A 13,326-nucleotide genomic window follows, 5' to 3' on the forward strand; every position below is an offset into this window, starting at 1 on the left:
TTGTATCCATGAAGTTTCAGAAGGTTTTGTGGTCTGGCACACAAGGCTTTGTCCTATTTTTATTTATTCACAGCCTACAAAACACTAAGGATTGTACAGGCCATCTCTTAGCATTACCTGCTGCTCCTATTGCCAGCAGTGACATCAGTTACAAGGCAAGAACAGTTTTTAATATGCACTGCTGAATGTAGCACTCACTGTTAACTTCAGTGAGCACACTGGTAACCTTGCCTGTGGGGGAATATCGGTGGGTTTGGATTTACCACCTTCCTGAGAGTGCTGTCTGCACCACTGAAGCAGATGTAAACATCAAAGCAGATGTACGGGAGCATTCCTTTTGTTCAGAGTCCTCCGGAGATGATTGCTACAGTGCAAGTGACTACAAAAAGCCGGGAGAGGTGCAAAGAAGGGCAAGCAAGATGTGGCCCTGCTTGTCAACTTCCCACCGACTCAGCCTGCAGCCTCCGTGCTGGGATGCCCAGGCTGGTGCAAAGGGCATCATTCCAAGAAGCACTGAGGACTGGGGGTCTGACCGGCCACACGTTCTTACTCAAGGACTCCCGATTCTTGTTCTCACAGGTAACTTACACGTTTCTAGGAAAAAAAACCCAAAATAAAACAAAACCCAAACAAACACAACCACCTCAAACTAGTACATAACGCGGTGCGCGCAGGCAGAACGGCGCACCCGCCGCATCCAGCGCCGTGCGACGGCTGAAGTTGGACAAGATGAGCCGGGACATGCGGACCGCGCTCCCGCAGCGCCGCTGCGCCCCGAGCCCCGGTTTCCGCCTGAGGGAAAGGGGGCGGCGCGGCCCGCCGGGGAGGTGGCGCACGGGGCGGGGGGGGGGGGGCCGGCAGCTCTGCCGCAGCTCTGCACCGTGCTCCCCCGGAGCGTCTCGGGCGCAGGAGCCCGCCCGGGACGGCGGAGGACAGCTCCGGGACCGCGGGAGCTGCGGGCGGGGCAGCAGCGGCCCGCGCTCCTGGCAGGCAGCGGCGCGGCGCCGAGCAGCCGCCTCGGAACTCTGCATCCCGCCGCCGCCCGGCTCCCTCCACTCACTTTTATATTTGCGCGCCCTTTCAATCCTCAGTGACGTGTCCCGCGCCGCGCCCAATCGGCGGGGCTCTCTGGTCAGGACAATGGAAGGGCCTGGGCCAATCGGTGCGGCGGCTGGCTTGGCGGCAGCCAATGGGGACGGGGCTGTGTTGAGAGTAATGTTACCAGCGCTGAGAGTGTGAGGAGGCTGCGTATCGATCCCGCTCTCACAGCCATTGCGGTGCACCGGGCTACACAGGGACCCAGGCAGCGCTGGGGCCGGGCGGGCGGCCGGGGTAGCGTCTCTGGGGCTCGGGGCCGAGCGAGGGCTGCGTGCCGACTCTGACACGGGTGAGTACGCGTCGGAGGCCGCCGGGCCGACCGGGCGCGCTCGCCCGCTCGCTCGCAGTCGGGAGGCGAGCCGGCGTTGCCCGTCGTGCCGCCGCCGCTGCCTGGCCGCCGAGCGCGGGGCAGCTTCGTCTCGGGTGCCGGTACACAAAGGCGAACCAGGCTGCGCCCGGGAGACCCTTCGCGGGCGGCGGGCCCCCTGGCCGGGGCGGGGCGGGGGCGCCGGGGGTGCGGGCGGCGGGCGACTTCGGGAGCGGGGTGGCGGAAGGAAGGAAGAGAGACTGGCAGAAGAAAGCCGCCCGGGCGGGGGGCGAAGGGCCGAGGGTCGCCCGCCGCGGGGGGCGCGGGCCGCGCCGTACACCGCCGTAAGCCGCTTACGGTGCCTCGCCGTAGCCATCGCTGCGGCGGCGGGGCAGCCGGCGGGCACAGGCGCGGCGGGGCGGTGGGGGCTTCGGCCGGACCGGGCCGTGCTGCCGGCCGCCACCGGGGCCCCGGGGAGCGCGGGGGCAGCGGGGCGCGGGCCGGGGAGCCGCTGGCCCCACGGCCGCCCGGCTGTAACATGGCTGACGGGAGCCGCGAGCGAGAAAACAAGGCGAGCGGCGGCGGCGGAGCAGCGAGGCGCTCGGGCGGGCGGGGGCGCAGTTCGGGGGAACTTTTTTTCCAGCCGTCGCCGCTCACCCGGGCACGGGGCCCACGGCCCAGGAGCTGCACAACTCGGCGGGGCGCGGGAGAGAGCGGGGGTCCCCGCCGGGGCTCTGCCCGCTTCGCCGGGGCTCGGGCAGGCGCTGGAAGCGCGCCGGCCCCCCCACCCCCTCCTTTTTCCCACCCGCCCACCTCCCCCCGTCTCCCTCTCGCCCGCCCTCCCCCGGCTGCAATGGCTGAGCGTGTGCGCCAGGGTAGCGGGCGCGCTCACACAAAGGGAAGGGAAGGGAGGAAGGAGCCATGTTCTCTGCGCGGCGGCGGGCGCGGGCGACACCAGCAGCGGCCATTCCGCACTGCCCCGCTGCTGCCGCCGCCGCGCCCCCACGGGCTGGGGGTCGACGCCCGGCCCCGCCGCGGACCCTCGGCGGGGGTCCCGCGGCCTGGCCGCCCGCCCCGCCCGCCAGGCCGTGGGGGGGTGTGGTGGCGGAGGAGGGGGGGTGGGGGGGGCGGCTCGCTCTCCTCAGCGCACAAAATGGAAGGAGCCTCGGCGGCGGGTGACCTCCTCCGCCAGGAGCCTGCGCCATGGCGGCCGCTCCCGCCGCTGCGGCGGCGCAGGCCGCGCCTCGCCGGCCAGGCCTCATGGCGGCGTGGATCTGGAAAGGCCTGGGGACGGCGCGCCCCGCCGCGGGGGGACGGGAGCGGCGGCCGGCGGGACGCTTTGTCCCGGGGCTGCCAGCCGCGGCCGGAGCGGGGGTCTCCGTCCGTGGGCAGCAGCCGCCCCGGTGGCCGTCTCCGGGGCATGTGCTTTGCCGCCCGGTGGCTGCAAGCTCACACGCGAACGCAAAATGAAACTTTCCACAGCTTTTCCCTAATAACGGGACTCACTTCTTATTTTATTTTTTTGTTCCTCTCCCCTACCCCTAGCAGGTCTCTTAGGGGACTTCAGAAGTTTTCCTCTGCCCCCCTCACAGGGGAGACGTCCAAAATGGCGGGAAGGAGGCTTTTAAACGCCAGCTCATGGTCGCGGTGCCTAATCCTTCCCACAGCCGCTCCACGCCTCTGCACCACCCCTGCCCCGTCCCCCCGGCCCAAGCTGCCTTCCCCCACAGCCAGCGGGAAGTGCCCCGGGTGCCGGCTGGCTCTGGGAGCGTCTCCATGGCAGGCAGGAGCGGCTCCTGCTTCTTCAGCCCTCTTGTTTACTTGATAGAAACTTCAAACCGGACGTGTTTAGTCACAGAGCAGAAATCTGTTTCTGTCTATCCGCCAAAACCGATAGGAAGTGCTGCTTCTGTGGCAATACAGGGAGGCGATGTGAGCACTTTTTTTCCTGCCTTTTTAATTCCTGCTGAAGAGCAGCGTTTGTCAGGGTGCAAGTGGCTTTTTCCAGTGAGCTACTAAGAAATACTGTGAATGTCTGACTTGCGTGTAAAAGTTCCTGGGAGGTATTTTTCATTCCCTCTCTCAGTCCCCGGAAGAGTCAAATAATCCTCTCGCTGAGGAGAGCTCTGCTCATCGTATGTAAATTTCATACTTTCAGCGTCCCTGGCTTGGTTATAACATGTTGGAGTGCAGTGTTCACTCCTGTATTTCTAGGTTCACATACAGTGAGAGAGTAGCTTTTAGCAATACTCTTAAAAGAGATCGTTAATGAATGATTATACAAAAATAGGGGCACAGACATATCAGCTTTAGTAAGAAAAAAAAATAGTAATCCATAAAGCAAGCTGAGACAGGATATTCTGGTACCTTTTCCCTTCCTTGCAATTTTTTCCTTCCAAACGTAAGATGGATACACCAGCAGTAAGGAGTGCAGTTACCACTGCACTGGTGCTAGTAATTTTGCTTGGAAAAGACACTTTTGCTTCTAGGAGACCTAACTGCAGGTTTTGGAGGCCCTTTGACATTCCAGGTTGTTAGTGTCCAAGTCACTTCAAACAGTGCTGACAGAAATCTTCAGTAAATTTTCTGTGAGAGAAACTTCTTCCTGTTGGATGATTTGGGAATACTGCTCCAGTGGGTCTTGTTTGTCTTGATCCTTCGTCATGGCTTAGTTCCTGCACTGGTTTGTAAAAAGTTAAAGCTTTAAAGGTGTCTTCTTTGTTTTATTACAGAAAATCATCAAAAATGGGCAAAGGCGATCCTAAGAAGCCGAGAGGTAAAATGTCTTCATATGCCTTCTTTGTGCAAACCTGCCGGGAGGAGCACAAGAAGAAACACCCAGATGCTTCAGTGAACTTTTCAGAGTTCTCAAAAAAATGCTCAGAACGATGGAAGGTAGGAAAAGCCACTTCAAAAAAGCACAGAACTTTAAATTTCTGCTTTATGTAAAGGACTATTCGAGATTTTAACACAGTTCTTTCAAAATTCAGGTTTTAGATAGGTATTGAAGTGCAGTTGTTGGATTTGTGGTAGCTATCCATTGTTCTTGCCTTAACTTGGGCTCCCTCTGCTAAAAGTTTGGACTGGACTTGGTTAAAATATAATTTTGATCCTTATATGCCCCTTCTTACCTCAGATATTCTTTGATAATGTGATGCTAATTGCCTTCCAGACTATGTCTTCTAAGGAGAAAGGGAAGTTTGAAGATATGGCAAAGGCTGACAAGCTTCGTTATGAAAAAGAAATGAAAAACTATGTACCACCTAAGGGGGAAATGAAAAAGAAGTTCAAGGATCCAAATGCACCGAAGAGGCCTCCGTAAGTAGTTCCATAGTTAGGTTATCTTGTTTGGGACCATCACGCAGGAGTGTATTTATAAAATGATCATTTTATCCAGGTTTAGGAGCTTCAGAAACACCAGACTGTGTGGCTTTCCTGACCAGTGTTGTAAAGATAGGTTGACTTTTTAGTTAAAAATTACAGGTTTGTGGTTTCAGATTGGCTCTCCTTATCTTATTTGGAATAAAGTCAGCCTTCAGGAGCAGATGCAAGAATTGGTGACTTGTAGTTCTGTCAAAAGGGTAATCCTAGTGTAAAATGATGGCAAAACCTTTTAGACCCTGCTCTCCCAACCTGTTGGTTTGAGCAGAAATAGTAATTGGGCGTCCATTTATAGTAAAGATGGCAGAACAGGTTAGCTGGATGATCTTGTACAGCAAAAAGCCTGGAGAGAGATTTAAAACTTCAGCTACTGTGTGAAGACTTCAGGTTCACCTGGTGCTAGACCCTAGTACTTAACTTTGTAGGAATATGTTCTTGGGTGTGTTTTAATGTGAAAGGAACAGGGATGTTCCTGTACAAGTGAATGCTTGTATTTGAGTTTATGATGTCACGTGGAAATCTGAATTTTCGTAACAAATATTTCAGCCTCTCTGCCTTCAACATTCCAACATAACATTTGCTCCCCTGGTGTAATTTACTCACTCTCATTTTTAAGTTTCTCTGCATATGGTACATAAAATCTGCCTTTCTGCGGATACTGCCATAAATGGGGCCAGATACACTGCATTACTTAAGAGACAAGAATGTGTTCAGTTCTCAGACTAGTTTATTCAGTTCCAATGCCTTCCATTGTAATTACAGTTTGTCTCAGGTGCTTTTCCAAAGTGCTCTTAAAATTAACAGTAACACAGGTCACAAAACTTTGTTTTGGTAAATTATTAAAATTTAAAATAATATTTTCTCTTTCTTTTTCCTCCTTAGTTCGGCTTTTTTCTTGTTTTGCTCTGAGTTTCGTCCAAAAATCAAAGGAGAACATCCTGGTCTGTCCATTGGGGACGTTGCAAAGAAGCTGGGAGAGATGTGGAACAACACTGCTGCAGATGATAAACAGCCTTATGAAAAAAAGGCTGCTAAGCTGAAGGAGAAGTATGAAAAGGTAAAATTGACAATTATGGAGATGATTTGGGGAGGTTAATCCTCAGCTTAGATTTTTTTTTTTTTTTGTCCCTTCTTGGCATACTCTGATGCCTCATGTTGCAAATTATAATAGGCTAATGACAAATTTTGTTATGTTTGTTGAAAAAGATCATATTAAGGGGGCATACAGTTTATTACTGTAACACTAAATTGTATTCCTGTGTGTTGAACTATTCCATTAGTCTGTGATTCAGGACCATCAATGATGGTTTAATAGATATCATGGTGTCTGTATTGTTATTAAAACAATAGGTCACAGCAGTATCTGAGTTCAGTTGCTGGTATTGAGTAACACCAGTAAAGAATAAGATTATTCTCCCTGGTTTTGTAATTGTTCAGTATTGATGAACATTCCTGAACATGAAGTTAATTGATAGACACAGATGCTATTTTTAGTTTATTCTTGAGATAATACGAGAACACAAATGAGGTGGTAGTTGCAGATGTGTGTTTTTCTAACTAGTTTGGGTCAGTCTCCTTTCTATTAATTAATGCAGTTAATAATACTTTATGAGGCAGCGTGTCATACAGTTTCTTGAATTATTAAAGCTAAATCCTGTCACTGTTACTGGAGCTGCAGAAATGTGTTGCCCCACACGCAGGGCAGTGCTACATGTTCTTATTTCCACAGGCAGATTCCAATCCCAGTACAAGGAAACCAGGAGCTGAATGGTAGCGTCCCCTCATGCACTTTACAATGGGTCAGCAGCCACCTATGTCTGATATACACCTCATACATCCATTTGGTTGCCTCTGAGCTTCCTCCTGGCAAACAGAAGCACTTTAAAATGGTAGTGTTGTAGTGAGCAAGGTGGCTTCTGAGTCCTAATTATGTGCTGGAGACAGCTGCAGGTCTAGAAGTTCTCTCATATTATCCTTCCTGTGTAAATTAAACTCTTAAGTACATAAACTGTACATACAGCCAAGGCAACTCATAAGTGACTTTTTCAATGGTGGAATTAATAATCTTTATTGCCAGGTTATTTTAATCTTCACTAGTGTTGTCTTTATTTCTTAAGCTTCCAAATGAGGTTTCAAGGTGCTGCAATCTCAGTATTTCACTGCTTGGCCTTTGATTCATGGATATCATAACTTCTGGAAGCTTCATGCTAAGCTTCACGGGAGTCTGAGGGAACTGTAAGATTAGTGGTGTAATGTTTACTGGGTGGGGAATATTTGAAGATTTGGACCAACTGTGTATAGGTGTTGACATATTTCTGTAACTGGTATGTTTTAAGTCCTGTGATCAGTTCTGTTACATAATTGTTTTTTATTATTTTGGCACAAAGTCAGGAAGTTAAACCATTTTCCTGACTTTGTCTTCCAGGTGCAGTTTTGACTTTTGTAGCAGGAACTAAATTTTGCGTGTTACAAACCACTGGAATAAATTTATTGCATGCAGAAGGTGGCACTGTCTACCCTTTAATCAAGTTCTTATACCTTTTATTTTGTAAACTTCAGTTAGGCAGAATTCTGTATAATTGCTCTTTACTGAGGCATAACATTGCAAATACCAGGGCAGTGTTTTGGATGGCTAACTACAATCCTGTGCCTCAAACAAGGATTTCCCTCTGTGTTTGTTTAGGCATCATAGAAGGTAGGGCTAGAAAGGGACCTTAAGAGGTCTCCCTACTTCATCTCCTTATGGAATAGTGGCCTCAGCTGTGCCTTTACCATCTGAGGCAGCAGCTTTTCCAGCCTGTTCCTGGAAGCATAACAGTGGAGATTCCTCAACAGCTGTAGGCAGCATGTGCCAGAGGCAGTGTCATTCCTGTCTTAGAGAGCTTCCCTCTCTTTGGGCACTGGGCCTCAGTTCTCCTTGTAACTGAGGGTGCTCCAGTGCATGGGGAGAAGAGGCAGATACCTGGGTGGCTCTGGTATCCCAGGTGCTCTTTGGAAGTTACTCAGAGCTCCTGGCTGGCTAAATCTTTGAGAGTTTCTTCCTGCTTTTCTCCTCTAAGGATATTGCTGCATACCGGGCCAAAGGGAAGGTTGATGCAGGCAAAAAAGTAGTTGCCAAGGCTGAGAAGAGCAAGAAGAAGAAGGAGGAGGAGGAAGATGATGATGAAGACGAAGAGGATGAAGATGATGAAGAGGAGGAAGAAGAGGAGGAGGAAGACGATGATGACGATGAATAAGTCTCTTTTGGAGCAATTTCTTTCTTGTCTATAAAGCATTTAACCCCCCTGTACACAACTCACTCCTTTTAAAGAAAAAAAAATTGAAATGTAAGGCTGTGTAAGATTTGTTTTTAAACTGTACAGTGTCTCTTTTTTTGTATAGTTAACACACTACCGAATGTGTCTTTAGATAGCCCCGTCCTTAGTGGTATTTCAATGGCCACTAACCTTGCCTGGTACAGTGTGGGGGTTGTAAATTGGCATGGGAGTTTTAAAGCAGGTTCTTGTTGGTGCACAGCACAAATTAGTTATGTTTGGGGATGTAGTTCATTTTCCATCTTCAGTTGTCTCCAATGCATCATAAAAATAATTGTTGTTCTGTTAACTGAATACCACTCTGTAATTGCAAAAAGGAAAAAAAAAAGTTGCAGCTGTTTTGTTGACATTCTGAATGCTTCTAAGTAAATACAATTTTTTTATTAGTATTGTTGTCCTTTTAATAGGTGCCCTTGAAAAATCATACTTTTTCTTTTCTCTCTCTCTTTTTTTTTTTTTTTTCTTTTGAGGGGAACTCATCTTTTGCTTTATTAAATGCCTGTTTGGGATCACGGGAATATTACAGTTTTCATCGTTCATATAACCAGCTGATAAACAAAGCTTTGATCTGCATACCCTGCATAATCATGATAGGGTAAGAACAGAAATATATAGGCATGTGAGGAAAGAATATTCTTCCTTAACTGGAAACAAAAGAAAAAAAAATTCAGTCTCAGCAAACTGATAGTTGTTCAGATTTTTGTGAAATGTAATATTCTATTGAGTTGCATGAGTTAACCAGTCTTGGAGAGTTGAGAAGTATAGAGTTCAATTTTACAGAAATTAAATACTTCGGGGGGTTGGGGGGGGCAGGGGCGGGGAGGGAGGGAGGGAATGCTAAATTCTGTCCTAGAAGGACCCATAGGAAGAGTGTATGTCCATCCAGTGTGGAGAAATTTACAGATGTGACTCTGTTACCATGTAATGGAAGTCGTATTTGTAAATCTCTGAACACTTGCAAGCGATGAGCGTACCTAAAATGTGTAAAGTTAAAAGCATGGAATTACCATATTATTTTTTGGTGACTGGTCTAGTGATGGCCACGGGCTTTATACCATGAAACTCTCCTGGTAGCAAATGGCCCACGAGAAATGATTTTTCTTTCTAAGATTTCTATAAATGGTACCATTATTATTTGTTAAATCTATGTAAATTCATATTTGTATTCTTGAAATTCTAGTTTTAGCCCTTTAAACAAAGTTGTATATTGTCTCAAATTGAAAATGAGATAAGATGTATTTTTCCTGTTAGGTTTTATACCGCACTCTCGATGTTTGCCCATTTTTAAGTTAAATATAGCTGTATGGAAAAGTACATTTTATTAAATTTTGCATTAAAAAGTTAAATGTTTATGGTATACCAACAATGTCTAATTTGGTCAAATATAGTTCTCTTCCAAAACCAAAGCTAAGGGTTTTTTTGCGTATTTAGTAAAACTTCAAGTGCTGGCAACTGTAACTATTTTCACATATACCTGCTTACCAGTTTGGGGGACAATTTGGCAATTTTGTGGTTACAAAATTATGGTTCTCTTAAGTGCCAGTGTTTAAAAAAAAAAAAACAAAACAAAAAAAACAACAAAAAAAAATTCTTGTAATTTTACACGCTTTTGTGATGGAGTATTGTTTTGTTATACAATTTTGACTTTCAGATTCTTATTTCAATTTGCATTTATGTATAACTTCAGGAGAAATATTGAACATCTGAATCCTGGATGATACTAATAAACTAATAATTGCAGAGGTTTTAAATACTTAGTTAAGTGGCTCACTTAATATCCTAAAAGATTCTTCTTGTGTGTGTTGGTGTTTTCAGATACGTACATCCCTGCTTTCCGTTTCAAACAGAAGAATGATGCTGTTCACGAGGCCTCCGTGCGGAAAGATTAGGACAGATAGATTTAATTTTTTTTTTCTTCTTAAACTAGATATTAGTTTTCAGATGCTCGTAACTCATGAAGGGCTTTTTTGTTTCCCCAGGCCATCAGAGGAAAGCAGACACATTCCTTGTTCTTGGAACAAACATTCTTAATGAGATCCTTATAATGTGCCTTTGTTGTTGATGCTTGATGTTGACAGGAGTAACCTGGAGGATTCAGCTGATTCTAAAAGATGAGTAGCAAGTGCTTACCCAGCAGCCAGGCACGGTGCTCACCCTTATCTTTGGGGTTAGCACAGTGGTAACAAACAGAGCATGCTCAAGGCTGAAGAGGGTCGGTAATAGAGTTAATTATAAATGCTACTTTCTGAGGAAAGGAACCAGCATTGCTGCTCTGCTGAGGCTGATGATGGCTGGGAGGTGACCAAAGCCTCCAGAGGTCTCCAGGATGTCCGTGGTTTTCTCATGAGCAGTTCATAACATGCCTGTAAATGAACTGAGCTTCCACATGGACTGAAGTCTTCACTTGAGTCATGTAGAAAACTTTCAAAACGCTACTTCTGGGGGGGAAACACCACAGTAGATAAATTACCCTCTTTAAAAAAAACTTCAGGGGGGTTGCCAGAATGGACCTTCCCATATCTCAGCTGTGGTACCCTGCAAGCTCCAGCCAGCCAATAATCTTCACTGAAATTCTGCCTGATTCTCAGCACTGATGGGTCAGGCTTGACAGCTATGAGATGACTTGAGCTGAGGTCAGTTATTGCTGACACTTCTGCTTGAATCTGCTTCCTCATTTTCTTCTAAAAGTCTGTGCTTGCTGAGGGGTAATTGGTGATGAACTGGCAATAGTTGAGGGAGTAGTTCCCTACCAGGGAACTGGGTGGCACTGGTTTCACTGCCTAAAGGAAAAACATTTTCTAAAGGCTTTCAAAGAAATACTTGGGGTAAAGGAATAAAAGGCTTTTCCTGTTCTAAATAACAGAACTGCTGCAGAGAGAACTTTCAATATTAATGAGCAGTAGTTAGGGTATCTTGAGTGCTAAATGTAGCCATACCAATTTGAGGGTGGCTTATGGCTGCTGGTCCTGAACGTAGCTGCCTTGTGGCCACCTGCTTTCTAGGTTTGCTCTCTTTCTGCTGTTCTGACCAGATGTACAGACAGCATCCATCCCTTCTGCCTGGCTTTCGATGGTGGCAAAAAGTTGAATTTCTTTAAGTGTTTCTGTCCAGGCAGATGGGCCCCTAGAAGCCTGTAGTGTAATGGGTATCAAGTGGCTGAAGATTTCTGCAGTTTATTTAGGGCGATGCTGACACTGAGAGCCCTTTTACTGGTGGAACAAGCCCAGCATGAAGGAGGAAAGGCCAAGTAAGAGCTGGATTTAGGCTTGCTCCAAAGCAGGCCTGAGGAACTTCACCACAAGAGGAGCTGGGCAGGCTGCAGCAGCCGTGTTAGGCTCTCTAGGGGAATGACAAGCCAAGCTTACAAAAAAAAAAAACCACCAAACTTTTCCCTAAGTCTTGCTAGCCTAAGGGTTAAACTTGCTCATTAGAATAAACATTCCTGTTCTGCCCTCCCAGCTAAGCCTGACAGAAGGTTAAAGGAATAAAGCCAATGTACTGCATTAGGTTTTAATGTTCAATGCTGAGCCTGTGATGCTGAGCATAAGTTACATGGCAAAATACAAAGATAGTATTTAATACAAGGAGTGATTAATATTCACCATTTCCAGGCTCTGCCAGTAGTAGCTGGCCAGCTACAGGCTTTTCAGACATAAACGTCCTGATCCTTTTAGTAAGAACAGTAAAATGCCAAATATTTTCAAACAATGTTTCCTCGTTATATTCTTCATCCTAACATCAAAGCTGTACTTGAATACGAACTTCAGATTACCTCTTTTTAGGGCTGCTTCAGAAGAAAATAACTGTGACATTTTATTTTGGCAGGCTGTAACAGACACTGGTTTAGCCCCTGAAATATATTGAGATGTTTTATAAATTAGATAGCCCAAAGCAGTGCCTGCATGTGGGTGTTTATCAGTAAGCTTTTCCCCAAAGTTTGCTACTGGATCACACTCCACGTCTGAAAAGGACTTTGAGATGGTATTAGTTTAGTTTAAATCAGGTTCACTTTAAATGAATGCCATCCTTTCTTCCAGAATAATGTCCTTGTAGACAAACTCTCAGACTTTCTTCCAATGTTTGAGTAAAAAAGGAAAAGTACAACTCAGAGTTCTGTGTTGTTCTGCAGAAGTTATCTTATATTTTAATACTGCGTATATTGTGCCCCAGCTTTCCTTTTGACAGTGCTTCAAGCTGAGAAACAAGGATAGATTTCTTTTCCCCCAGTGAATTTATTATTAAGCATGAAGGTCAGATTGCTCTTAGAGCTGCTTCGCGCTGTCGAAAAACACCGTGTGGCTTCTGCTTCGGGAACACCTAATTTTGAAATTCATCTTGCTAAGGTGATTGCTATTAGAGGTGACCCACAAGAGAGGCAAACCTTCCCTTTTGCTACTTTCTGATGGAATAAAAGACTTAAGGTATAAATTAGCTCTGTCTACCTGTGTGCTACATCAGAAGCTCCAGCCTTCCCTGAAGAGTGCTTGAGATGAAGCTAAGCTGTGAGATGTTGGAGCAGCAAGATGGGTAAATGTGGGGTTTTTTAGCTACACCTTTTTAAATCTTGCTTCTATTGCTAAAATCTGTTTGACTTAAATGACAGGCATTTGGCACAAAGGAAGCTTGTCCTCATGCTTCCAGCAGCCTTTCATTTATTAAGGTGACAAGATCTCAAATCACATTTCTGACCTCCTAAAAGTTCTTCAGTAAAACCAGGGAAAACCAAACGCTACAGCCTGAATGCCTGGAAAGGACCCAGCTCCCCATGTACCTTTCAGCACCAAGAGGTCATCATTTAAATGCTCTTTGGAAGACTCTGTTCAAAAAATTAGGCGTGTTGAGAGGAAACTGAGGACCTGTGCTGTGATGTTTGGTGAGTGCACTTGTTATTGAGACTAAAACCAGTGGTTTTGAGGAAATGTTCAGGAAGATATTCCAGCAAAGGCTCAATATCCCTGACACCCCCTGCTTCTTCACAAACCAAACCACAAGAAAGCAAAGCTAATAATGCCTTCTGGCAATGAAGTCTCCCTCACCAAAGTGCCGGGGTTGACCACACTTTTCCTCAGCTTGCCCATAGGGAAAACACCCTGTGAAGACTCAGCTAGGCAGTAAAAACAAAATCACGGTGCTCTTTCATAAATTTTCATAATGCTCTTCTATAACAAAAAACAAAACAAAACAAAACAGAAAAAAAATCAACTCTCAGATTGGTGTGGTGGTGAT

General features: G+C 46.7%; 1 protein-coding gene across 2 annotated transcripts; it reads left to right on the top strand.

Annotated features, from left to right (window-relative positions):
* Positions 1 to 1,179: 1,179 nt before the first annotated feature.
* HMGB1 (high mobility group box 1) lies at positions 1,180 to 9,851 on the top strand. 2 transcript variants are annotated; one of them, XM_030468899.1, is made up of 5 exons: positions 1,180 to 1,387; positions 4,138 to 4,300; positions 4,578 to 4,723; positions 5,669 to 5,843; positions 7,846 to 9,851. In XM_030468899.1, exons 2-5 carry the CDS (start codon positions 4,151 to 4,153, stop codon positions 8,020 to 8,022), a joined length of 648 nt encoding a protein of 215 aa, XP_030324759.1. In that variant the 5' UTR covers positions 1,180 to 1,387; positions 4,138 to 4,150; the 3' UTR covers positions 8,023 to 9,851. The 2 variants fall into 2 exon arrangements, with proteins under 2 accessions (XP_030324759.1, XP_030324765.1); XM_030468905.1 differs by lacking the exon at positions 1,180 to 1,387 and adding an exon at positions 3,518 to 3,540.
* Positions 9,852 to 13,326: the final 3,475 nt, after the last annotated feature.

The sequence above is a fragment of the Calypte anna genome, chromosome 1, assembly GCF_003957555.1.
Source record: "Calypte anna isolate BGI_N300 chromosome 1, bCalAnn1_v1.p, whole genome shotgun sequence".
NCBI classification, from domain to species: Eukaryota; Metazoa; Chordata; class Aves; order Apodiformes; family Trochilidae; genus Calypte; species Calypte anna.

Coding starts and splice junctions, on each gene's coding strand:
- HMGB1 (XM_030468899.1), top strand. CDS start 4,151: ATGGGCAAAGGCGATCCTAAGAAGCCGAGAGGTAAAATGTCTTCATAT. Junction 4,301..4,577: donor AATGCTCAGAACGATGGAAG/GTAGGAAAAGCC, acceptor ATTGCCTTCCAG/ACTATGTCTTCTAAGGAGAA. Junction 5,844..7,845: donor TGAAGGAGAAGTATGAAAAG/GTAAAATTGACA, acceptor TTCTCCTCTAAG/GATATTGCTGCATACCGGGC.